At 66.4% G+C, this 25535-nt stretch overlaps 1 protein-coding gene across 1 annotated transcript; it reads left to right on the top strand.

Annotated features, from left to right (window-relative positions):
• The first annotated feature begins 1273 nt into the window (after nucleotides 1-1273).
• INF2 (inverted formin 2) lies at nucleotides 1274-25371 on the top strand. The gene is made up of 24 exons (XM_077128388.1): nucleotides 1274-1378; nucleotides 10367-10766; nucleotides 11938-12053; nucleotides 12119-12278; nucleotides 12556-12589; nucleotides 13502-13643; nucleotides 13985-14126; nucleotides 14219-14551; nucleotides 14612-14700; nucleotides 14785-15079; nucleotides 15557-15702; nucleotides 15933-15994; nucleotides 16558-16660; nucleotides 16979-17064; nucleotides 17613-17713; nucleotides 18231-18301; nucleotides 18406-18513; nucleotides 18930-19000; nucleotides 19489-19609; nucleotides 19959-20123; nucleotides 20376-20478; nucleotides 20951-21112; nucleotides 21593-22126; nucleotides 24877-25371. Exons 2-24 carry the CDS (start codon nucleotides 10376-10378, stop codon nucleotides 24903-24905), a joined length of 3564 nt encoding a protein of 1187 aa, XP_076984503.1. The 5' UTR covers nucleotides 1274-1378; nucleotides 10367-10375; the 3' UTR covers nucleotides 24906-25371.
• Nucleotides 25372-25535: the final 164 nt, after the last annotated feature.

Raw genomic sequence — 25535 nt, 5'->3', positions numbered from 1 at the left:
CAGAGGGAGGGCAGGAGGGCTTCCAAGAGGAGGAAGGCCTGCCCTGAGGCTCCTGAGAGGGGTGCGGCCCGGGCAAGTATTCCAAGAACTGGCATCTAGGTCTAGGGCGGTGGCCGGCTGGAGGGGGTACAAGAGTCAGCCAAGGAATGGCCGGCCTTGGCAGGCTCCCCGTATATGCCGGGCACTCAGGGGCCGCTGACCAGGGCCTGGCAAAAAAGACTTCTGGGGACTGGGCATGGGCTGGCGCCATCACGGGGTGGGTGGGGGGCTCGGGTTACAGGGATCACCCCCTCACACCAGAGGGCTACACTGAGGCCCCAAAAGGGCACGCGGTTGAACGGGTCTGGAGCCTGGGCGTGCCGGACGCCACCAAGGGAACCCGCCTCCCCGCTGAGTGTGGACCAGCTCTGCCCGGATCTGCCAGAAGCAGCACTTCATTCAGGTGTTCTCACTTGGCTCTGGCCACAGACTCTAGAGGCACAGCACGGCAGGACAATGGGTGCTGAGGGGGGACAGGGTTGTGTCTCCCCCACCAGACGGGGCTTGGGAGAGGCCCGCCTGCCTCCATCCCCTGCCGGGACCGGGAGCCCCCCCCCTCAGCCCCGGCCCTAGGTTCAATGTGCTCTGTCAGTGAGCTGTCACAGGCCTGCTCTCGCCATCCCGCCAGCCAGAGGCTCAGGTCCCGCGCTACGGGGTCAGGTCCACGCTGGACAACGTGGGGACGTGGGTCAAGGCCCCGTGGGCAGGGACACAGCACCCAGGGCTGCTCTGGAGAGGCCCAGCCCAGGCCGCCCAGAGACCACGGAGACCCCCTCCCCGGGGTCAGGGAAGGCTGCGGCCTTGGGCGACATGTCCCGGTGCCGGGGTGGTCGCCCTCCATAACCTCCCGCCAAGGGAGACCCTGGTGGCCCGAGCGGGGTCCCGCGCAGGGGCCGAGAACGGCAAGCGCGCCCCAGTGGCGGGATCGGGTCAGAGGGCGCTGGAGGGGCCAGGCTCGCCGCCGGGGAGAGGGGAGGAGGCAGCGGCGAGGAGCGGCCCCCAGATGTCCCCAGGCCCCGCGGGGAGGGGAGGGGTGGGGCCGCAGCGGCGGCGGCTGGGGAAATCCCGAGTCCCCGCGCGGGTCGGGTGGGCGGGGCCTCCAGAGACCACGCCCAGAGAGCCGCCCCCCGAGACCCCGCCCCGGGCCCGGCCTGCTCCCACGTGGGCCGCGGGGAGGGCGGCCTCTCTTCCTCCTCTCGCCGCCCCGCCCGCCCCGCCCGAGCCGTGCCAAGCCGCGCCGCGCGGAGCCCTGCGGTGGGCGCCCGCTTCCCGTACCTTGCCTCCGGCCCGCGCGCGCAGCGCCGCCAAGCGCACACCGTTCAGCCGCCTCCCCGGTTCGGTAAGCCCGCGATCTCTCGGCCCCGCCAAGAGCCCGGGGGGAAACTGAGTCCGGGCGGGTGGTCGCGCCTGGGGCTGGCGGGACGCGGGGCTCGGACCCCAGCCAGAGTATGCTCCCGGGTGGAGGCGAGCTGGCCCCACGGCGCGAGGCGGGAGGGGACCCCGGCTCCTGGGCGGGGACCCCCGGGCGCCCCTGCGCAACCCGCCTTCCGCCCCCGCCCGGGACCGTGGACCCCGACGCGAAGACTCCGCCCGAGCGCGCACTGCCCGCGGGCGGAAGGCAGAGGGCCGGCCGGCGTCCTCCCGAACCGGGAGAATTTCCCCTGGCTCCCGCCTTGCGGCTGCCACATCCTGAGGATGAATCAGCCACAGTTGGGAAAATAAACTTCAACTTCGGGGCCGCGGCCCGGATGGCACCCCGAGTTGTGGCGCGCGCCGGGCTGCGGGTCTCGAGCTCCCCACGCGAGGGGTCGCCCGTGGGGCCCCAGGCACCCCTGCAGGCAGTCGTACCAGGGCACCCCCCCCATCACTGCGCTGTGTGCCTTCTGGGTGGGGCTGGTAGGCCAGGAGGGGTGGGGGGTGGAAGGCGGGCCCTGTGCACCCCACTGTACCCCAGCCCCACCCATGGACCCCCTTCCTGGGGAGTGACCAGAGAGGTGGCCATGATCCCCAGAGGGCAGCCTGGGGTGATATTGTGCCTCCATTTGTGCAGCTGCTTCTGGGGAGCACAGGCGGTGCTCAGTGACTCAGTTAGGGCCCTGCCAGTCTCAGCGACAGGGCCTCAGGCCACAGGTGACCACAGATTGAACACCCCACTCCAGCTGGATACACCTGAGCATGACCCAGAGGTCAGGAACGCCCACAGGGCTGCTGGAAGTGAGATCTGTTCCTCCAGCTCCACCCAGGGCTCCCTCTGCTTCTCTCTGTACCTTGATTTCCCCATCTGCACTCTGAAGCCCTGGGACAGTGGCGCAGGTGTGGACAGCACTGGCTGCATCCTTAACTCCTCCCTGTTGCCCTGCGGTGGGGAAGGAAGAGCAGGTGTGGGGGTGGGTGAGGGGTGGCGGCGGGAGGGGAGGGTACCCGGGGCAGGGGTCTTCTGCAGTGTGGTAAAAATCAGCCCCTGGTTCTAGGTCTGAGGTCTGGGCTCTTCCACTAGCCACCCCCCTCCCCCAGTAGTCAGCCTCACCTTTCTGCAAATAACCACGTTGGTGCACTAGACCCCTCGCGAGATAGGCAGTTGCTGAGCATGCCCAGCCCAGCCCTCCCACCTCTTCCAAGAGCTGGGGGCCCCAGACAGATGGACAGATACCAGCCTTGGGCCAGGAGGGGACACTGCTGCAGAGGACGGGGTGAGTCACCAGGTGAGGCTGCCCTCCCGCCCCCCCACCCCCCACTTTCAGGGTTCGCCTTCTCAGCAGCTCTGCCTCCTAAGCAGCAAAGAGTTAACCATCAGGTGGGCCCCCCCACTTTGTGGAGGTGCTGATGGGCTGTCGGAGCTAATTGTGCACCCCTCACATTCCGGGACCTGGAAGCTCCTACCTTAAATAGACGCCTTTCTCCTGCCATTAGAGCAGGTGTTTGCAGGGTAGCAGAATCAGATGGGTTGGTGCAGGTTGCGGGAAGGACAGGCGGCAACAGGATGGGGGTGGGGGAGCAGGGTACGGCACAGCCTGTCTCTGGTCTGGGGGTGTTGGGGTACTCTGAGGAGAACATAAGTCCCAGGCCTTTAGGGGTATCTGGGACAGAAAGGGGTGGGGGTGAAGCTTCCCTGAGTCTGGGCGGTAAGGCCTGACTGCCTACTGCCTGCACACGCACACACACACACGCCCCGGGCTCTTGAACCCAGCAGGTACCTATTTACACACACACACGCCCCGGGGCTCTTGAACCCAGCAGGTACCTATTTAGTGCATGATTCCTGGCCCAGGGGTGGAGGGTGTGGACACCCACCTCTGTTTCAGGATGGTGGACAGGAGCCAGGGGTCACAGCAGAGCTGACCTGGGGTATACTCAGTGTCAAGGGTGAGGGCTGGGCTGGGCCGGGCCCTGAGCAGGTTGGGGGGTAGGACGCCAGGCGCTGACTGGATGGGTGCCGGGGCTCCTCCTGAGCAAGGCAGGGAGAGTAGGGTGGGCCCTTCTGCCTGGGCCATCATGCTCACCCTCTCTTGGGGCTCCTGGTAGGACCTCCCAACCCTGACTCCAGGTGGGGAGGTCTCTGCTCAGCCCCCAGGAATAGGACCTGCCTGCCCTATCACCACACCTTGGACAGCTCCGTGTGCCAAGTGGGGGAGTGGGCACATGGCCAGGCTGCCAGGTCCCCACCCATGACCCTGCCCTTGCCCGCCCCATGAGCTGTGGGTGCTGCAAGTGTGCACTTCTCAGCGAGGAAACTGAGGCATGCAGTTGGCCTGAGCTCACCTCCCCACTCCGCAGCTGCAGGCAGCGTGTTGTGGTCTCTGCCAGGCACTTGCTGGCGCAGCTCTTGGGAGGCAGGCCTGGGGTCCAGGCACGGCCGCTGGGAATGGGAGAGCTTTGTCCCCATCACGTCACCTTGCTGGGTGCGGGGACAGGCCCAGCTCGCCCTTGGGGCACCCTCCTGTATGCCTCCAAAGCTGCCCGGGGACCTGCCTGGCAGGAGGGTGATGGGGTCACAACTCTCGTGGGATAACGGAAGGGAATCCTCCCCCGCCCCAACATGGTGGACAGAAGCCCCTGCTGGCGTGGACCCTGAGCAGAGCCCAAGGCCCCTGCGCCTGTCCCACTGCCTGTCGCGCCCTCCCTCTGCAGCACCCTCCCACCCAGCTGAGATGCAAGGAGCAGCAGGGTGCTGTCCAGGTGGTCTGGCAGCACTCGGGAGCAGGTGCTTGACCGCCCTGGGCAGTGTCCTCCTTGCCTGTGAGCTGGGTCTGGGGCAGGGGTCTGCCATCAGCTGCACCTGGCAGTCCCATGCCCTGCCACCAGTCCCCACCGCACCCACACCGTGGGTCTCCTGGCGGCTGTAGTCTGAGTGGGCGGGGGCTTCTCTCTGACCCTGTGTGGGATCTTGGCCCCTGGCGGGTGCGAGGGGATGCCCATGAGGGTGGACTTTGGAGCAGCAGGGCCGTGCCTTACGGGTTCTCAGTGAGCCACGCGTGCAGCCTGCCCCCTTCTGCCACCACCCAAGTGCCCACTCAGTTACAGCGCCACGCCATTGTCTGTCCACGGCTGAGCTCACGTCTGCTCCTTTCCACCCATGCAGGGCCAGGTCCCGGAGTTCCATGGGTTGCCCCAGGGTCCCCGGCCCTAACTTGGGCTTGCAGTGGGCCCTGGGTGCCTTCTCCCTGCAGAGGGCTCTCAGCCAGGCTGGTGGTGGGTGCCCCCTTGCCTGGCCCCGGCAGCAGCCCTGGCACTGCTGGCATGGCCAGCTGCGGCTCTCCCCTCTCCAGCTGCTGTTTTGTTCTGTCCAGTTCAGGGAGGGCGGCTGTGGGCTGGGAGGCAGAGCGGGAGGGGCCACTGGGCCTGCTGAGGTCCACGTCCATGTCCCGGGCAGAGAGGGGACTGGATACCCAGTTAGGGGGTTGCTGAACCCACTCTGGCTCATAGACCCCAGCTCTGCATGCAGCCCTGCCACTCCCCACTCTCCATGCCCAGGCCTGGGTGCAGCCAGGGGCCTCCCAGCCACCCCTGCCACTGTTCGGTCTTACCCAGACGGAGGGACCTGTGTGACCTGAGGTGCGTGGTTTTGGGGGAGGGAACCCAGGCAGAGGGGATTAGAGCCGTAAGCCTGACGTCGCTTGTGCGTGCCCTCACCGCGGCCCCTGCTGTGCTAGAACAGTCCTGGGTTCAGGTCTTGCTGGGGCTTGCTGACTGCAGACTACCCCCACCCACCCACCCAGGGCTCGCAGCGGGTCATCCTGACCTCTCCCACCCCCTGCTGCCCCCACCTACTGTGGGCTCCAGGGCCACCATTCCCCTTGCCCGTGGCTGGCACACAGGAAGCACAAGTAGTGTTGTCCCCACACTGTGCTGGGCAGGGCCGGGGCTTGGCTTCCACGAACAGCCCCTCAGGGTGCACACACCGGCCCTGCTCTTGGCCTAGCCCAGGAGACCGAGGCTGGGCCATGCCGTGTCCCTGTGTCCTCCAGAGCATGGGAGTGAGCGCCACATCCTGGCACAGCACCTCCACTCCCCGTGTCCTCCCCTTGTCAGGAGGGAAGCCTCTGAGGCCCCCGCCCCATCCCAGCCCCAGCACACCCACAACTCAGGCCTGCACGGGGCAGGGCAGCCGCCCACCCTGCCCCAGAGAGTGTTTCTTGCTTGCCCGGGGCCCCCCCCCGCCAGAACTGCCCTCCCCTCTGTGGACCCAGGAAGCAAGCCCTGCCCCGGCCGCCCCTGACCAGTGCTGCCCCTGGTCAAGCCAGTGCCCAGGGCACCGGCAGGGTCGAGGGGCCCAGGGCCCTGGCACGGGCTCAGCCGGATCCCTCTGGGGCTTCTGCCACCCCTTGCCACAGCACCGCAGAGACCTGGCTCTGGTGCCCCCTGCCCCTCCCAGTCCTGCCCTAACGCTGGGTGCCAGGCAGGCTCTCGCAGCCACACCTCCTGTCACAGGCCACAGGCCTGTCTTGTCATTTTACTTGCTTATTTCCTATTGTGAAAACAGTTGCGTTCACCCCTTCCCAGCTGCTGCTGCTGCCGGCCTTCCAGCACCTTCTCTGCGGGGCAGACCGTGCTTTCTGATTGGAATCGCACGTGGCGTGGCTTGGTGTCCTGCTTCTTGTCTTCATCTTGTTTTCGATTTATGCTGCTACAAGCATCTTCACTGTCCACCCACCACCCAGCGGGCAGCCTCTGGCTCCAGTAGGGACTCTGCCCTGGGCTCCCCTACCCTCTGCAGGTGGCTGGGGGGCCACGCGAGGTCCCTTGTTCTCTGAACTCCAGGGCCTCCGGGTAGCAGGGGCTGCAGTGCCCCTGGGACATAGGATGGGCCTGGGGCCTCCACCAGCATGTGCGCAAGTGCCTGTGGGCAGGTGGCAGGGTTCAGCTCTTCGTCCAGATCCCCAGGATCCCCTCCTGGGGGGAGCCTGCAGCAGGCTGTCTTCACAGGGTAGGCAAGCCCCTTGAGAAGCTGAAATGCTTCGGGGGGATGGGGGTCATGGCAGGGCAGGCTCAGCTCCAGGGGGCTCCCCCACCCGAGGGCTGGGCCGCCCCCTCTCCAAGGAGCTGCCAGAGTACGAGCAGTCCTAGAAATACAGAGGTTGCCAAGCAGTGGAAAAATTTGGGTTCTTGGAGGAGCTAAAAATACAGTGTGACGGCCCCTGCCTCCCAGTTCCGGAATCCCCTCTCCTGCCATTTTTTCCACCCACCCCATGGAAGGCAAGCTTACTCCTCACACCCGCCCCTGTGCCGTCGCTGGCCTGGCCTCCCGAGGCTGTCTCCCCACCTGGTAGCAGGGCCCACCCACAGGCACCCAGCTCCTTCTTGAAGTCCCCAGCGCCCCTGAGCAGCCCTTGCAGGGACTGGGGGGGACACTCATTGAGCCCCCAGCCCGGGGTGCCAGGCTCAGGGCCCAACTTCCTCCCTAGGAGAGCCTGGACCCCAGGTTACACTTCCACCTGCAAAGGGGCAGGGGCAGGAGACTGAGGCTTGAGAGACGGGGCTGTTGGGGGTCCCTGAGCCTGTCCCTGTGTCTGGGCCCACAGCCTTGTTCTCTGTGCTGCGTCACTCGTCGGCCCTGTGAGGTGGGTGATCTGCTGTCCTCCTTTTATGGATGAGGAGACTGAGGCCTGGGAAGCTAAAAACCCTACTGCAGTCCTACCAAGCCACCCAAACTCGGGGCATCAGTCCCCTGCCCTCCGGGAGCCCCTGCAGCCACCCCCAGTGCAGAGCTCGGTTCCTGGAGTGCCCATCTCGGGGAGATGCCCTCTGCCCAGCGGAGGGGGGTGGTAGTCTCTGAGGTCCCGCAGAGGCTGGCTTTGGGCTCCCCGCAGCTTGGCAGATACCCCTGAACGGGGGCGGCTCCCGTGACTCAGCGCGGCTGCCTGGCCTGTGACGCCCAGATCGCGAGCTGGCATCCATGCCAGGTGTGGGTGGACGAGCAGATGGGGGTCTTACCCGAGAGCCTCCCTCCAAGGAGGGGGCAGCCCTGGCTGCAGGCCCTGGCAGGAGCACCCGGATCCCTGGGCTGACCTGTGTCTGATGGGAGGTGTGATCCCCCAGGGCCCTCACCTCCCTGCCGAGTGGGCCCCCTCCTCAGTAGCACTGCCCCCTGGTCTGGGCCGGGCTGTCCATGGGCCCGCAGATCCCCAGATGGTCATGCTCAGCTTCCAAAAGGAAAAGAGCCTGTGACTGCTGGCTCCAAAAACGCTGAGCATGCAAATGCCAGCTCCCGAGGCCCCCCAGCAAGCAGGAGGCCTCCTGCCCCCAGCAGGGGCCGCCCTTGCCCGGCCCTCAGAACCAGGCCGGCCCCTCCCAGGCCATGGAATGAGATCAGGCCACTGGGCAGGGCAGGGCAGGCACCCAAGGCACCTGCGGGGGCCTGCCTGGTGCCAGCTCCCCTGTGTCTGTCGCCGCGGCCTCTGAGCTGGATGCAGTCATCTTGTGGGTGGAGGACAGAAGGGCAGGGGCATCTCCCCACTACCTGGCCATTGGGGATAGGAAATGTCTGTCACCCCTGTGCTCCTGAGAGCCAGTGGCTCATGTGCAGGCAGGCAGTCCTGCCCAGGGTTGGAGTGGGCGGCCCTTGGCAAGATTGGGGCAGCCCAGGGGGTCATTGTGAGGGAGAATGGCGAGATCTGCTGCTGGGGCCTCTGCTGGGCACCCCACGGGGCCGGGCGGGCGTGGGCAGGTGGGCACGGGACACCCCTCCTTTCCAGCCCCTCAGACTGAGGCTGCCTCTGGAGACCAGGTCTCCCAGGGCTGGGGTGAGCAGCAGGCTGGGGCAGAGCCCGGAGGGGCTGGGGCTGTACAGAGGCATTGCTGCGGACCTGGGGGCACCCGGGAGCTGGGGTGGGCAGCTTTAGCAACTGGTTGGCTCATGGCTGGAGAGGGCTCTTGGGATGTCAGGGCCTGGCCTGGGACAGTCCCCGCTCGGCCACTCAGCCTGTGCCAAGGGGGCAGGACTCAGTGCGGGGGCAGGCGCGGAGCCGGCAGAGTCGGCTTGCAGCACCTCTCTGCAGTGGCACTGGGCTGAGTCCGGGTTCGCGGAGCCTGTGCCCCCGTTCTTTGTAGGGGACAGCTCCTCCCCTGCCTGCAGGAAGGCCTTTAGGGACCACCCCCCAGGTCGTGGCTGGAGCTGGACGCCAGGCAGCGGCAGTGATGAGAAGGCAGGAGGGCGTGCGGGACCTTCCGAGGCTGGGCCCGGAGGGGGTGGGCGGCGGCGGCCGGAAGGCCCTGCGCGTCTGGGTGAGTGGATGGCGGTCGGGCAGGCTCTCTCCACCTGGCTGTGGCCCTTGCCACCCATGGGCGGAGGTCATGATACCCACTGGCTCTGGTGACGCAGTGGACACAGACGAGGAGGCCAAGGTTGGGCCAGGTGAGCAGGTGACCCACCCTCTGGCAGACCACACTCCACGCGGGACGCTCCTGCTGTGCAGGCTGGCAGGGGGCTGGCGAGGACCTAGTGTGGGCAGCAACTCCTCTGGGTCACAGACCCGGCCAGGCAGACTGGGGAGACACCACCCCAAGATGCTCACACAAGTCAGAGGGGCCACCTCCAAGGGTGAGGACGGTGCTAGGGCTGGGGTGTCTCTGGCCTGGGGTCTGCCCCGTTAGGCCCCAGGCTGGCTGCTCCCTTGCTGGCATTGAGCCCACCGCATCCCAGTTGCGGCTCTGTGTGAGCCTGAGACTCAGCTTTGGGGTGCTACCTCAGTTTCCCCATCTGCAATGAGGGGCACAGAGCACCTGGCCACTGTGGCTGTGAGGACAGGGTCGTGGCTGCACCAAGGGCCATGGGAGCTGTGTCACTACCTTGCCCTGCCCCACCGCCCATGACGCTGTTTCAGACGCTAAATATAAGCCACGGCCATCCAGGGCCGCAGCAGAGCCTGGGATGCTGCTGACCTTCCAGGCCGGTCCCCAGGGGCTGGGGCTGGGGACAGCTTCTGCAGCCAGTGCCGCTGGCCCTGCTCCAAGGCCCCAGGCGGGGTGGGGGGAGGGGGGCGGAGGATGGGCCTGGGGAATGGGCGGGGGCGGGGCAGGGGGAATGGGCGGGGGCGGGGCAGGGGGAAGAGAACAGAAGCAGAGTCCAGAGTCCTGCCCCGCAGCCCGGGGCAGCCTGTGAGCCCAGCCGATCTGGTTGCCTTCTCTGGTCGCCTAGGGAAGGCGTGCGGTGGAATGTTCCGGCCAGCCCCTGCCCCCTCAGAGCCATGTTCTCTTGGGAGGGGCTGTGACCGGAACTGCCACAGCTGCAGGGGATCAGTGCGAGTGTCCAGGTCTAGGGGTGCGTCCAGCCCATGGCCCCTGGGGGAGACCTTGGGCACTGGGTGACCCTTGTGCCTGTGCAGGGAGCCGCTTGTCTGGGAGTGCAGCCAGTACCCCTGAGGCTGTGGCTGCCCTGTAGGGGCCAGGGTATGGAATCCCCTACCTCCCTGCCCGGGTCCAGGTGACTGAGCCCATGGCTCAGGCCACTGGGACGTCCCTGCCCAGAAGAGCAGCCTGACGAGCAGCCCACTTTAGAGTGGGCAGCCAGGTTTACTGGCCAGCCCTGAATCCCAGGGGACCCCACCATGGGGAAATTAGCCCCTGCTTCCTGCGGGAGCTACGGCGACTCGGGCAGGGCAGCTCTAAAGAAGGCCTGGCCTGGGCAGCCCTGTGGGAAGTGGCCATCGTCAGGGTGTGGCAAGGGGCTGTACCCAGCTCACCCCGTGGCTGGGGGGGGCCTCTGCACTTGCAGGTGCCATGGTCACAGCCTGCTTGGCAGCTGAGGAGACCAAGGCGGGGGCCGTCCCTCTCCGTCCCCTCAGCTCGGGGTGCCTCCATCCCCTGCTGATGCCCTGTCTCCCCCGCCCAGCTCGGCAGGATGTCGCTGAAGAAGGGCGCCCAGCGCAAGTGGGCGGCGCTGAAGGAAAGGCTGGGGCCGCAGGAGGCGGACCCCACGGAGGCCAACCTGGAGAGTGCGGAGCCCGAGCTGTGCGCCCGGCTGCTGCAGGTGCCCTCCGTCGTCAACTACTCGGGCCTGCGCAAGCGCCTGGAGAGCAGCGACGGCGGCTGGATGGTGCAGTTCCTGGAACAGAGCGGCCTGGACCTGCTGCTGGAGGCGCTGGCCCGGCTGTCTGGCCGCGGGGTGGCACGCATCGCTGACGCCCTGCTGCAGCTCACCTGTGTCAGCTGCGTGCGTGCAGTCCTGAACTCACCCCAGGGCATTGAGTACATCCTCAGCAACCAAGGCTACGTGCGCCAGCTCTCACAGGGTGAGTGGGCGGCGGTCAGCAGCTACAAAGGCACCGAGAGGGCTGTCGGGGCAGAGGGCAGAGCTCAGCCCAGAGCAGGCAGGGAAGGCTCCCTGGAGGAGGGGGCCTCTGTCTCTGCCCCCTACTCGGGGAAAACACTGCCACTTCCAGGCCCCCGAGTTGGAGACCTCCAAGTGGGCCTCGGGCTGGCCCTCCCACCTCCCACCTGCCCTGAACTGCCTCCCAGCCCTCTGAGTGCTGGTTCTCCGACCCCTCCTCCCTGGAGCCCGCCAGTCTTGCCCCTCCATGCCATAGCAGCTGGAATCATCTTGGGGCTCCTCGGCCGTGGGGGCCACACCCTTCACTTCTGACCTCCATCTGCCAGTGCATCAAGCTTGACCTGTGAAGCCCCTTCCCCGGCACCCTCTGCCCCTGCCCCTCCTCCAGTCACCTAGAGGCCTCCACTTTGCTTCTTGCTCAGGTTGCTTTCTGCCTTTGTGAGCCTGGGAAAGTTCCACCCACCCCTCAAGGACCTGCTCCCTCCCACCTACTCCAGGGAGCCTCCTGGGCTATACCAGTATCAGTAGCTGCCTCCTCAGGAGAGAGCCCAGGGGCCCTAAGAGGACAGGGGTTACTGTGAGGCCCTCCCCAAGGGGGGCTGTACTGCCCCGGTAGGTCCCACTGACACTTGTAGCTCTGGGACCGGGCCTGTGGGTGAGCAAGCCAGAGGCCAGAGGCCCATGTGGGGACCACGTGGGTCTCCGCCCACTTCCCAGCCCTCGTGTGGCTGTGCCTTTCTGTAGGGACCTTTGTTGCCAGCATGGGACCAGGGGTTTGTGGGACAAGAAGGCTGTGACTGTCCCAAAGGCAGCTGGTGCTGAGTAGGTGTCCAGGGCCAGTGTTGGGGGGAGGGAGGTGGGGTGGCGGACCAGGCCAGCAGGGACCCTCAGAGTCGCAGTCTGCCCACAGCCCCTCCCTACCAGGTGGGCCCGGGGCTGGGGGCAGGCCCACCTGGCTGACTCCACCCTTTTGCCCAGCACCTGCCCTGGGCCCCAGGTGTGCCGAGCGGCCCCCCTTTCCCGGGCTGCAGGTGAGGGAGTCAGGCTGGGAGGCTGCACAGTGTGGGGAGACCGGAAGGGGAGGAGGGGCCACCCCAGCTGGACATGCAGTGGCTCCCCCTGTCTCTTGACAGCCCTGGACACGTCCAACGTGATGGTCAAGAAGCAGGTGTTCGAGCTGCTGGCGGCCCTGTGCATCTACTCACCTGAGGGCCACGCGCTGACCCTGGATGCGCTTGACCATTACAAGGTGGGCCTCGGGCTGGCTGGGCACCACAGGGTGGGCGGCGTGAGCTGACCCCTCTGTGCCCGCAGGCCGTGTGCAGCCAGCAGTACCGCTTCAGCGTCATCATGAACGAACTTGCTGACAGCGACAACATCCCCTACGTGGTCACCCTGCTTAGCGTGATCAATGCCATCATCCTGGGCCCCGAGGACCTCCGCACACGCAGCCAGTTGCGGAACGAGTTCATCGGTAAGCAGCGGCGCCAGCCTGCCAGGCCCTAGCCTCCTGGGTGGCACCACCAGGGTTCCAGTGGGCAGCCGTGGGGGAGCTCAGGTGGTGCATTCCGGGAACAGCAGAGCCGCCTCTGCCCCGTCCCCGCCCCCCCAGACCTGGGCTGTTGGGTGGGGGGAAGCAGCAGGAGCAAGGGGGGCATTCACAAAGATGCAAGTGATGAAGTTGGGAGGGGGCGCAGGGTGCTGGCCAGGGACAGCGGTGAGCCCCACTGACCCTGTCCTGCCTTTCCCAGGGCTGCAGCTTCTGGACGTCCTGACGAGGCTGCGGTGAGTTTGCCCCCAATCTCTCACTGCTCTCCAGAGCCTTTGCCACCAGTCCCAGCTGCTCCCTCCTGGCATCACCTCCAGATGGGCAGGCAGCCTGGTGGGCACTGGCTGGATAGGCTGTGCAGTGGAAATTCCCTGCCCAGGGGGACTTTTAAATTGCCCCAGAAACTAGGTTGTCACATACAGTACAGGACACCCAGATAAATTCAAGTTTCAGGTAGATAAGGGAAAGCTTTCTAGTATAAGTATATCCCTGGCATTGCCTGGGATGTATTTATGCTAAAATATTATTAGCTGTTTGTTTAGAACTTGGATTTAATTGGTTAGCCTGAACTTATATTTGCTGAAGGCAGCCCTGCTGGACCCCCATTCTGGGCCTCAGTCAGGACCCCCCTCCAGGGTGGAGGCCCAGCAGGAAGAGCCCCAGGCTGGCCTGACCGGTGGTGTACTGGCCCTGGGAGTTTGCTGGGTGCTGGTAACCCCAGTGGGATCCTAAGTAGGCCCGGCCCTCCCTCCTGCCAAGGACTTGGCTCACAGGCTGGAGGAGCCCTCTACCTCTCTTGAGCCCGGGTGGCCCACCTGTCCTATGTGGCCTGGCACCACCCTCCCGGCACTCCTCCTTGCCACCCCCTGCCTCAAGCCGTCCTTCCTGCGTGGGGGTATGTGCACGCACCCTCTCCCTTCCCAGGAGCTGTGGGGGGTCCCCTGGGGACCGCCTGCAGGGTGCACGTCCCCACCCCAAGCCCACCGCCTGCCTGTGGAGGTCAGCCAAAGAAAGCAGGCTGCTCCCTGGCCGCAGCAGCCGTGAAGGGTCCGCAGGCCTGCTGGGGTGTCCGCCTGGCGCGGCAGCTGAGCAGGACCTCAGGGAGGCTGGTGAGAGTGGCCGCTGAGCCCGTCCGGCCTCCCCACCAGGGCCCCGGAGGATGCTGACCTGCTGATCCAGCTCGAGGCCTTCGAGGAGGCCAGGGCCGAGGACGAAGAGGAGCTGCTGCGGGCGAGTGGCGGCGTGGACATGAGCAGCCACCAGGACGTCTTCGCCTCCCTGTTCCACCAGGTGGCCCAGGCGGGTGGGCCAGGTCGGGGTCACGCTCCAGGAGCAGCGAGGGCTTGGGGGGCTGGAAAGGGAGATGGGGCGCGGGGGATGGTCTGGACTGTCCCCAGGAGGATGGGGTCACGAAAGGCTGAGGTGGCCGAGGGCCATGGGGGAGCCTCAGACCCTGAAGGCTGAAAGACCCCATGCAGGTGCCCCTGCCAGCCCAGGGTGGAGAAAGCCTGATCTCACCTCCCTGAGCTTCCCCTGTCGCCCAAGGAACCTGTGAGCCCAGGGCTGTGGCGTGGCCAAGGGGGCTGAGGGCGGAGGCCGTCGCTGACCTGTGCCCGTGCATACCCACCCAGGTGAGCAGCTCGCCGGCGTCCGCGCAGCTGCTGTCCGTGCTGCAGGGCCTCCTGCACCTGGAGACCTCGCGCCGCTCCACACAGCTGCTCTGGGAGGCGCTGGAGAGCCTGGTGAACCGCGCTGTGCTCCTAGCCAGCGATGGTGAGTGGGTGGCCGCGGGGAGGGCAGGAGCGCGGGCCCGGGTGGAGGTGCTGTCCTGCCACCTGACTGACCCCTGCCGCACCCCTCTGCAGCCCACGGATGCACCCTGGAGGAGGTGCTGGGGCGGCTCCTGCCTGCCAAAGGGTGGCCCCGGCCGAGCCCCCTGGACAGAGCCCATAAGAGTGTCCAGACTGACCTCAGTCCGAGGCCGAGGGGCAGCTCCCCGCAGGACAGTGCTCCCAGGCCAGGCGCGGACAGCCAGCTGCTGCGGGCTGCGGAGACACCTCTGCGGGAGGGGGATGAGCAGCCGCCACCCAGGCCACCCTCCCCACCACCCCCAGCTCCTGACTCAGTCACAGTGTCCCCTGTGCCACCCCCTCCACCGCCCCTACCTGGCCTGGGGGCCACCCCACCCCCACCCCCACTTCGACCCCTGCTGGGCCTGGGGACCTCATCCTCACTGCCCATCTCCAGTGGGATTCCATCTCCACCTCCCCTGCCCAGCCTGGGATGCCCCCCTCCGCCCCCACCACTGCCCGGCCTGGAACAACCCCCTCCAGCCCCACCCCTGCCTGCCCTGGGACAACCCCCTCCAGCCCCACCCCTGCCTGCCCTGGGACAACCCCCTCCACCCCCACCCCTGCCTGGTATGGGACAGCCCCCTCCAGCCCCACCCCTACCCGGCCTGGGACAACCCCCTCCACCCCCACCCCTGCCTGGCATGGGATGTCCACCTCCACCCCCACCCCTGCCTGGCATGGGATGTCCACCTCCGCCCCCACCCTTGCCCAGCATCCCTGCCCCCCCAGCGGGCGGGGTGGAGGAGGTCATTGTGGCACAGGTGGACAGTGGCCTGGGCTCAGCCTGGGTCCCCAGCCACCGGCGGGTGAACCCGCCCACTGTACGCATGAAGAAGCTCAACTGGCAGAAGCTGCCATCCAGTGTGGCCCAAGGTAGGTGGCCTGAGGGTCCCCAGACTAGCACCCCTGGGGCAGGTGCCAGCTGTAGTGCATGTACTTGTGTGTACGTATGTGAGTACAAGCGTGAGTGGGTGCATGCACCCACCTGCCCCACTCGGGCTCAGCCGCCGCTCTGGGCTCGACTCCTTGGGGTCTGGGGACTGGTAGTTGGGGCCACCTGAGAAGACCCCACCCGTGCCCTCCTCTGTGCAGCTGGGTGTCTCTGATGCCATCAGCCCCGGCACTGCCCAGGTCCTCAGTGGTGGTGAGACCAGGGCCAGCATAGGCCACGTTTCCCCCCTGGCCTGGACACATGCCCGCGTGCATCCACACACCTGCCAGCACTTACTGAGTGCCTGCTGTGTGCTCACCCGGGCTGGGCTGGGCTGGGCTGGGCTGGGCTGGGCTGGGCTGGGCTGGGCTGGGCCCCGAGGTCTGTGGGCCTGACCAGCAGCCTGCCCCTCACCGCAGAGCGCCACTCCCTCTGGGCCTCCCTGAGCAACCTGGGTGCCGAGGAGCTGGAGCCTGACTTCTCCAGCATCGAGCAGCTCTTCTCCTTCCCCACGGCCAAGCCCAAGGGGCCAGTGGCTGCCCCAGCCAGAAAAGAGCCCAAGGAGGTGAGCACCTGGGAGGAGGTGGGGAGGGGGGTGCCCGGGGATGTGGTCGGGGGTGGGGTGGGCAAATGGGATGAGGTCGGGGGAATGGGCTCCAGGGTCAGGTGGGGAGGTGGGCACCCAGGGAGGAGGTGGGGGGTGGGCACCTGGGACCTGCCCAGGTTGGGGCCAGGCATTTGGGCCAGGCTGGCTCCGCATTCCAGGTGCCAGGTTCCCCTCTGTGATGTCTCCAGGTCACTTTTCTTGATTCCAAGAAGAGCCTGAACCTCAATATCTTTCTGAAGCAGTTTAAGTGGTAAGTGGGGGGCCTCCAGGGGCAGCCCCCCCTCAAGGCTCTCCGTCCCCTGCCACCACCTCCACCGCCACCCCCGTAGGCTATCCTCAGGAAGCACTCAGTCCGTGCTCAGGGTGGCGCTTCTGGGGAATTAACCTAGACTGTCCCTGCTGGAGGCCCCAGGGACCACCCAGACCAGGCCCTGCGGCCCAGCGAGTGGCGGGGACCCCTGAGGCCCAGACCAGCACAGGAGGCCCTGGGTCCTGCTTCTGAACCCCGAGTCCTGGTACCCGCGGGCAGCTTTTTGGGAGCCGCAAGCTGTCCTGGCCATCTCCTGAGCAGCCCCCAGGAGGGACAGCAGGCAGGGCATCCCCGTGTCGCTCAGCCACACCCTGGGCTCTGCGATCTGAGCAGGTGGCTCGCCTTCTCAGTGTCCACATCCTCCTCAGCCCTCGCCACCTCCTGGGGTGTGGGGAGACTACACCGCGACTTGGGACGAGGGGTCACAGGGCCGTCCCCACCTGGCAGGATCCCACGGAGGTCAAGTGGGATCGCTCATGCCCCCTGGCCTCTCCTTCCCCCAGCTCCAATGAGGAAGTGGCCACTATGATCCGGGCCGGGGACACCACGAGGCTTGACACAGAGGTGCTCAGGCAGCTTCTGAAACTCCTCCCCGAGAAGCACGAGGTGAGCTGGCCCGCTCCCTGCTCCAGTTCAGCCAGCCCTGGTTGCAGTTGAGTTCTGCAAGAGATTGGACAGTCAGATCCTGCCTTGGGGGCTGTCAGTGTGGAGAATAGAGAAAGGGAGGGGTCCCAGGCACTGCCCCTACCCCCACCCCCAAGGAGCTGTGCTTGGAATGTGAGCAGGAACCTGCAGTATGTGAGGACAGAAGCCAGCAGTCTGGGAGGGCTTCCTGGGGGGAAGTGTCCAGAAGGGCAGCCCAGCCTGGAGGAACAGGAAGTTGGGCATATGATGGAGTCTCAGCACGTGGGGTCTCCCCTACAGATTGAAAACCTGAGGTCGTTCAGGGAGGAGCCAGCCAAGCTGGCCAACGCCGACCAGTTCTATGTTCTCCTGTTGGACATTCCGTGGTGAGCATGGAAGTCCCCAGGGAGTGGGCAGAGGTGGGCAAGGGTGGCGTGCTGGGCTCAGACACGGAGAAGGACCTTTCCAAGGGCTTCCCTAGCAGCTCACCTGGGAGCCTTTACAATAACTTGCTTTCCAAATACCCTGATGCCACCCACTTTCAGGGAGAAGGGCTTGGGGCCCCTGGAGGCTTCCCTGAGCTCCCAGTCCCCCCAACTGCAGAGAAATTGGGTCCTCCAGACTAGGGATAACAAATGGGTGGGCAGGATCCCTGGGTCCCCTTGAGGCTGGCCCCAGTCTCCCACCTGTCTGCAGTGAGGTAACTGCCCTGTGGCCATGTCACCTGGGTGCTTGTTTAAAATGCCCCTTCCCAGGCCCCACCCCAGCCCAGCTGAATCAAAAAGGCATGTGCACATTGAGTGGGGACGCCCAGCCCCCTCAAGGTCAGATTGCTACTGGGAGAGGAGCCTCGCACTGCAGGCCCCCGGCAGGTGTGGGCTGGCACGGAACTCCAGTGCCATGTGTGCCCCTGAACCCCGTCCTGCCCCCCCAGCTACCAGTTGCGGATTGAGTGCATGCTGCTGTGCGAGGGCACGTCCGTCATCCTGGACATGGTGCGGCCCAAGGCCCAACTTGTGCTCGCCGCCTGCGAGAGTAAGGGGGCTGGGGGGCCGGGGAGCCGGGAACTAGGCCCTGCCTGGAGAGATGCCGCCCTGATGGCCGCCTCATGGGTGCTGGCCTCCGCTGTTTCACCAGAAACCTCCCCCTGCCTCTCTGAGTCCCCCACCCCTTTACTGAATAACAGTTTGGGCACGGACTTGGCAAGGTCCTGCGGCCAGCAGTGCCTTCCCACTTAGTGCATTCCCCCCACGGGTACCCGAGTTGCAGAGGGTCTCTCCCCAGAGCACGCCCAGGTTCCAGAAAGTTCCTCCCTATACCTCACTGTGGGGCGTGGTCACTCTGGGGCTGGTCAGGGTGAGGGCTCCAGGGCACGTGCACCCTCGGGCTTATTGGTGGGAGGTGATGCCAGGCCTGAGCCCTGTGGGTGCCCCTGCCCAGGGCAGGCAGAGCCTGGGAGCAGGGTCTGGGCAGGCAGGTGGCCAAGGGATCTGTAAACCCACCGTCCCCCACCTGGGCCCTGACCCCCATCCCGCCCCCCACCCCCCCGCAGGCCTGCTCACCAGCCGCCAGCTGCCTGTCTTCTGCCAGCTGATCCTCAAGATTGGAAACTTCCTCAACTACGTGAGTCAAGGGGGCTGCGGCCCCATCCCGCCCCTCTGCCCTCTGCGCACTGCCCCCCAGGCCTCCCCGGGGGAGACGGTGGGGCTCATTCCCTGTGCCCGCAGGGCAGCCACACGGGCGATGCGGATGGCTTCAAGATGAGCACGCTGCTCAAGCTGACAGAGACCAAGTCCCAGCAGGGTCGCGTCACACTGCTGCACCATGTGCTGGAGGTGGGCCCGGCGGGAGGGGCAGGCGGCCCCCCGGAGCCTCCCGTGGAACCCAGCCCCCGGGGGCTGCTGCCTTGGGCTGGTGCTTCCCCTCCCTCCGGGGCGCCCCCCAGCATAGCCACACACACACACACCCGGACTTCTCCTGTCCCCACCTAGAGCCCTGCCTCACCCCCCATGCATGCTCTCCCCCATGCGGCCCACCCCCCAGGCCCGCCCCCCGTCTCCAGCTCCTGGCTGGTGTTGGGCGTGGCCTGAGAAAAGTAGTCATCAGGAAGTCACAGCCCGGCGGGAGGGAAGGCTCGCAAGGCCATGGGAAGCCACGGCACGGGGCGGGGGTCTAGCGCTGCGGCAAGGACTCTTCTGCTGAGGGTAGAAGCGTTCTGGCCCCAGCGGGTCTCACTGAGGGTCTGCTACAGGAGGTGGAGAAGAGCCACCCCGCCCTCCTGCAGCTGCCCCGGGACCTGGAGCTGGCCTCCCAGGCGGCAGGGTAGGCATGCCTTGCCCCCAGCTTGCTCCCCTGGCCCCCATCTTGTCTCCATGCACCCTAACAGACAAGGGAAGTGAGGCCTAGGAAGGGTCAGGGTTGGGGGTCCCAGCAAAGGGCACGCCCTCTGTAAGGATGAAACCTCACAACCGCCCTGTGAGGAAGTTGGGTCACCCCCGATTTACAGATGGGAAAACTGAGGCCCAACAAAGTGGGGTGACCTTCCCAGGTTTGAAAAGCCCAAGGGGGGTCAGTTCGGGGACAGCAGCAGTTTGCCCAGCCTGGGGTCCAGCCTCCAACACTGCCCCCTCCCAGGCGGCGGGGAGGGCTGCAAGGAGCCGCACGGTCACCTGCTAGCTCTCGCTGTTGGGGCACTACCCCAGTGGGCACCTACCTGCATGCTGTGGGTGGAGTCAAAGGGCCGTTGCTGTGCAGGTGAGGGTCCTGGGGGTGACGCTGTCTGCTGCCCGGTCCCACCCCATGCCTTTCAGGATCAACCTTGAGATTATCCACGCGGAGGCCAGTGCCAACCTGAAGAAGCTTCTAGAGATAGAGCGGAAGGTGTCCGCCTCCATCCCAGATGTGCAAGAGCAGTACGCACAGCGCCTCCAGGTGTGACCTTGGTGTGGGTGGGGCCTCTGGGTGGGGGTGGCCTTGGGGTAGACAGGGCCTTGGTGGGTGGTGCTTTGGGGGGTTGGGCCTCTGGGGGCCGGGCCCAGGGTCCACCCTGGTGGTCTGCCCAGGGAGCACAGGTGAGCACAGAAGGAGGGGGCCAGAGCAGAGGGGACCTCTGCAGCAGGAAGTTTCGCTAGGAAGGGTTCCGACATGGGTCAGGCCCCTCTGTCACCTGCCAGGCCTGGGTTCCCGGCTCGCAGCCCGGGGGTTCCCAGCCTACCCTGGGGGGCTGTAGTCCCCCCCACCTGCCTTCTGAGTACCTGGGTGACACTGCTGTGGCCCCCAGGACAGCATTGCCGCCTCCCGGGAGCTGGACCATGTGTTCGAAGCCATCGATGAGAAGAAGCTGGTGCTGGCCGACTACCTGTGTGAGGACCCCAACAAGCTGTCCCTGGAGGACACGTTCAGCACCATGAAGACCTTCCGGGATCTCTTCATCCGCGCCCTGAAGGTGCTGGCGGGCGGGCGCGGGGCCTAGAAGGGCCAGGGTTCTGCCAGGGCCCCTCGTGCACGAGCAGCATGCCTAGCCTGCCGCACCTCCTCTCCCAGGGCAGGTGTTGCATCGTGAGGTGGGCAAGGCTGGGGGCGTCAGCCTGGGCCCATCCCCCCTCCCTGCTGTTCCCTGGTCTCCCTCTTGTCCCATGGCGCCCCCATGGGTCATCCTGGGCTTGGGGTGACATGGGCTCCATGCCTACGTGTGCAGGAGAACAAGGACCGAAAAGAGCTGGCGGTGAAGGCAGAGAGGAGGAAGCAGCAGCTGGCAGAGGAGGAGGCGCGGCGGCCCCGCGGGGAGGATGGGAAGCCTGGTGGGTGCTGGGTGGGCAGGCAGGGTGTGGGGGGTCACTGTGGACGGGGCTGGCTTCCTCCAGTGCAGGCCCCCCCCAGCCACTTCCCGCCTTCCCCAGCCACTTCCCTCCTCCCCAGCCGCTCCCCCCTTCCCAGCCACTGCCCCCTCCCCAGCTGCTCCTCTTCCCCAGCTGCTCTCTCCCTTCCCAGCTGCTCCCTCCCTTCCCAGCTGCTCCCCACCTTGCCAACAGCTTCCTTCTCCCAAACCGCTCACCCTATCCCTAGCCACTCCCATCCTTCCCAGCTGCTCCCCGATTCCCAAGTCACTCTCCCCTCCCCAGCCACTCCCCTCCCCCCACAAGTCTTGCCATCCCCTTTCCCCTTTCCCCTTTTCCCCACTCCTCCCCAACGACAGCCTTGTGCTTTCTGGAGGGCTCTCCTGCCCAGAAACCCCATGAGAGGCCTCTCTGAGGGTCTCTGGGCCCTTCTCAGTCAGGAGGGGTGCCGGAAGGCAGGAGGAGGTGTGTGTCATCGACGCGCTGCTGGCTGACATAAGGAAAGGCTTCCAGCTGCGGAAGACTGCCCGTGGCCGAGGGGACGCAGATGGGGGCCAAAGGGTGGCTGCTGTGGACCCCTTGAAGGCCAAGGAGCCTGGTGAGACCCCACCCACCTCCTCAGCCCTGAACCCACCACAGCCCTTGGCTGTTCTTGCAGCTCAGTCCCTCCTCCAGGCATCCCCCCAGCCTCACGTAAAGCCCCCTGGCGTCCCCCAGCCTCGGGCCTGCAGCGGAGAGCGTGGGGCTTTCCTGCCTCGTCTGCTTGCTTTGGGGTGCTTCCACGTCCCTCTACCTGCACAGGGCTGAGGAATCCGTCCACTGGTCCCCGTGGGCAGGAGAGACGGGTGCCACTGGCCCTGTCCATCAGTGACGGGAGAGGCAAGTCGTGCCCTTCCCCAGACCCGTGTCTCCTGCCCTCCACGCTGCACACTCACCAAGGACCTGTGGGTCCATCCTGCCCCTGGGAGCCCCGCCTAGAGGCCAGCAGGACCCAAAGCAGAGAGATCGAGGAGACTGAGCAAACAGCAGGGCTCCCAGGGCCGGGGCCTGCCCTTCTCACGTGCCCCTCCCTCCCCAGTGGCCACCACGGACCCCGCAGGAGGGCACACAAAAGGCCCCACCTCGGAGCTGTTCCTGGACGCTGACGCCGCTGGGCCTGAGCCCCGGGGCTGGGACCTCATGGACGCGGCTCTGCCCAGCTCCCAGTCCCCTGGGTGCACAGATGCCAGCACACCCCAGGCCTCGGAGGACACCCGGCAACCCCTGCCCCCAGTGGGGTCCTGGCCTGTGACCCTGGGAGGCGCGCAGGCCCTGAAGCCCCTCCAGCTGTTCAGCACTCAGCCCGCCGGGGCCGGGGGCTTGCGCCCGGAGGCCGAGGCCGACGGGAAGGCCCACGGGCGTGGGGACGCCACGACCTGTGGCCCCATAACCAGCCTCCCCGGAGAGGACGAAGAGGACTTGGAGTCCGCGCTGGACACGTCGCTAGACGGGTCCTTCTCCGAGGAGGCTGTTACTGACTCCTCGGGGTCGGGTACGCTCCCGCGGGCACGCGGCCGCGCCTCCAAGGCGACGGGCAGGAGGCGAAGAAAGCGCCAGCCCAGGACCCAGGAAGGTAACTCCGAGCCCCTTTCAGGGTGTCCTCTCCATCCCGAGGCAGGAGCAGCCAGGGGGCGAGGCCTGCGGGGCCAGGGGCTCCGGGCGTGGAGCGCCAGCCTGTCCTCCCCGTGCTCAGCCCCTGTCCCTTCCCCCCGGGGCTCTGCAAACGCGTAGGTGGCTCTGCGGGCTTGTCCCCGCGTCCCAAAGGAGAGGAGGCGGCTGAGCTTCCGGGCTCGGCGGGTTGCGGGTGCAGGCCCCTCACCCACTGGCTCCAGCCTCCGGCCTGGGGTGACCACGGTGAGCGCTGGGTGGGGAGGGGGGCCGGCCCCGGCCCTGAGCTGCACCGAGGCTCAGCGGCCCAGGAGGGAGCCCACGTGATCGCTGCGGCCTCGGTGCCCTCAGATTTCAGGGCTGCGCGTGTGCGACTGGCTGGTGAGTGCGTTTCTTTTATTTGAAAGCAGAGGTTGCCCCTGAGTGTGATGATAATAAAACAAAAAGATTCTGTGTGATCCAGTAAGGTACGTATGCAGCCTGGCACTCCGTGGGGACTAACAGTGGCGGCGGGGGGTGGCGGCTCCCGTCTGCTGCCCAGCTCCTGGTTGCTAACCTGGCTTCTCTCCAGCCCACCTGGGCGAACCGCAGACCCTCTGCCTCTCCTGGTGGGCGCTGAGCCCGCCCTGCCCTCTCGCCCTCCCCGGGAGCTGTGCTTAGCTGGCCTCTCCTTTCCTCGGCGAGACGCACCCTCAGCAGGCCCTGCCAGGCCCACTGGCCGGGTTGGGCAGGGCCACCAGGGTGCCTTTGGGGTGCCGGCCTTTGGGGAGCAGGCCTTCGGGGCACCTTTGGGGAGCTAGCTTTTGGGGAATAGGTCTTTGGGCTGGCAGGCAGGCTGAGGCTGCACTGCTGCGTCTGAGTGCCTGTGGCCCTAGCAGTCTCAGCTACACTGCAGCCTCCCTGGTGCCCGCTCAGCTGCTCTGGGCAGATTCTGGGATTCCCATGTTTTGCTCCAGCCCTGGTGCTGTCCCCAGGGAGGCTGTGGGGGAGAACGGTCCCATGGGCAGACGCTGCCTGGGACAGAGAGACTGCCCCTGCTCTGAGGAGTGGCTGCCCTCCTCCTCCCCCCACAAGGTCATGTCTTGAGGCCAGGTTGGGCCCATGCTCTGAGCATGAGAGTCAGGGTCACTGCCAGGACCCGAGACGCTCACGATGCAGCGTGGGGTATCCACCGCCTCCGGGCCTGGCCTGGATGGGAGTCCGGTGCAGGCCTGGTTGGGGCCATCAGTGGCTCTGGCCTTCTCAGGTCGACCTGGTGGTCAGTCGGGCCCTGCAACCCTCAGGTCACACCCCAAGGAGCCCAGGGCTCAGGAGTGGGGCTTGACCAGGCCCGGGTACACCACGGGTGCAGCCTCTACCCTCCTCACGGTGTTTGCCACTTGAGTTCTTTTCAGAACCAACCACACAGGTTCCCAGGGAAGCACCCACATCTTTCTTGGGGGCTGGGACCCCTCAGTCGCTGCTCTGGGTGTGGGGCGCAGCCGGCGGGTGCAGCCTGTGGGCTTGGGGGGCCGGGGCGTGGTGTCCACTGTCAAGGGCAACAGCAGGTGTTGGCCCTCGCTGGCCGCCGGGCCTCCCCTCTGCCTAGGTCAGCCATCCTGGGTAGCCAAGAGCAGGAACAAGGAATCCTACTCCCCTCCTTTGTCCCAACTTTTATTTGGAAAAGTATCACTCCAACAGGAAATTGGGTAGTGCCTGCCCCTTGCCTGCTTTGCCCCTCCCGATGGCAGCCCCTGCCTCACCTGCTGCCCACCCTGCCAGCCGCTTGACTGAGTCGTGGACTCCCTGACTTATCTGCCAGAGCTGCCATGCAGCAGCCACGCTGGCTTAAGGACAGGGGTTAGAGCAGCCCTCTGCCCCTCACATGGCATTGCTCCCCTGTCTCTCCTCCGGTGTCCGCAGCACCCAGCTCCCACTCTTCTGGTGGCGTCCGAGTCCCTCTCCCTGAGCCCTCTGGCTGAGATGCCCTGTTTAGTTGGCCCCACATAATGGGGTCTCGGATGAGCCCATCCCGAACTCATCGTACCTCCCATGCCCAGCTTTCCCTCCACTTGAAATAGCGAAGCCCTGTGTGCTGTCGCCCGTCACTGTCGCTGTCCCAGATGTGACCAGTGGGGGCCCTGTGTCCTGCCAGTCAACAGCCCCTCTGGGCACTGCCTTTCCTTGGCACGGCCCGCTGTTCCCGCACCCCCAGACTCGCTGCCCGCTGCCTGGCCTGGGCTGTGACCCCTTCAGGGCCCTCAATGGGAAGTCATCTCGAAATCCCTGTTGTGGGTGATTTCGGCCCAGTTGGCTTGTTTATGCTCCTCGTATTTCCTTAGGAGCAGAGGCAATCAAACCCGAGCCTGCCCAGGGCCCATGGGGGCCAGGGACACCACCTGGCACTGGGGAGCACTGCCCAGAGAGGGTGGCTGGCCGAGGGCCTGGTGCCCTGAGTTTCCGATGTAGAAACAGATCCAAGGACAAGGTCCAGCCCAGGGGGAGGAGATGGGCGGTGCCTGGGGGCCCCGACTGCGGCCATGGTGGGGTTGGTGTGGGTCTGGGGCCTGGATGGAGGGCAGCGACCAGCGCCTCTCACCTGTGTGGCTTTGCTGCCCCAGAGAAAGGGCCGTGCCGTGCCATGCTGAGGGCCAGGGGCCTGGATGGCCTGAAGTGGGCTCCAGGGCTGCCCCAGCAGGGCTGCCCTGATGCCCTTCTCTCCTCCGCCCCCCACAGGCCTCTGCCCCAAGCCCAGAGCCCGGTGAGAGCCGTGGCCGTCGGATGTGCTGCTGAGCGGGGGCTCCTGCCTGTGCCCCGCTGGGGCTGGACCGTGGAAGCCCCAACTCAGTGCCTTAGCCAGCCAGAACCGCGGCTCCAGGCCTCCTGGGACACCGGGGCACCAGTGGGGCGCCAGCTTAGCCCCAGCCTGGACGTGCCCCCCCGCCCACCTGCACACCTTGCCCTTGGGAGCTGCCCCTCCCCCAGCCCCGCTGCCTGTCCCGCTCCTGCAGCTGGCAGGAGGTGGCTCTGTGTCCGCTCCCTGCCCCAAGTGGCCCTCGGGGGGGCCCTGCACAGCCCCTTGAGATGGGCCTCTCCCTTGGAGCTTGCACTCGACGTTACCCCGGGACCCTCGCCAGCCACCTCCCCCCACCTCAAAGACTCCTGGTCCTCACCGTGCCCTCTCCCTGTCTGCTCGGCTGGGCTGGAGCAAAGAGTGCTTTGTGACCAAGATTCTGTTTGCATCTGTATTGCCTTGCAGTGTGGTGGGGATGGGTGGGTGGTGAGAAGAGCTGGGGCTGGTTCCCTCCACCTCTGGGCCATGGGGTCCGTATCCGAGCCGCTGCTCTAGTGTGGAGGTCCAGCCCCTGTGGGGTCGGTCAGCCTTGCTTGGCAGC

The sequence above is a fragment of the Tamandua tetradactyla genome, chromosome 14 (genome assembly GCF_023851605.1).
Source record: "Tamandua tetradactyla isolate mTamTet1 chromosome 14, mTamTet1.pri, whole genome shotgun sequence".
NCBI lineage: Eukaryota > Metazoa > Chordata > Mammalia > Pilosa > Myrmecophagidae > Tamandua > Tamandua tetradactyla.
Note: the sequence above shows the minus strand (reverse complement) of the source record. Positions and strands in the feature narration are given on the sequence as shown.

Coding starts and splice junctions, on each gene's coding strand:
- INF2 (XM_077128388.1), top strand. CDS start 10,376: ATGTCGCTGAAGAAGGGCGCCCAGCGCAAGTGGGCGGCGCTGAAGGAA. Junction 14,127..14,218: donor TGTGCTCCTAGCCAGCGATG/GTGAGTGGGTGG, acceptor ACCCCTCTGCAG/CCCACGGATGCACCCTGGAG. Junction 21,113..21,592: donor CTTGAAGGCCAAGGAGCCTG/GTGAGACCCCAC, acceptor CTCCCTCCCCAG/TGGCCACCACGGACCCCGCA.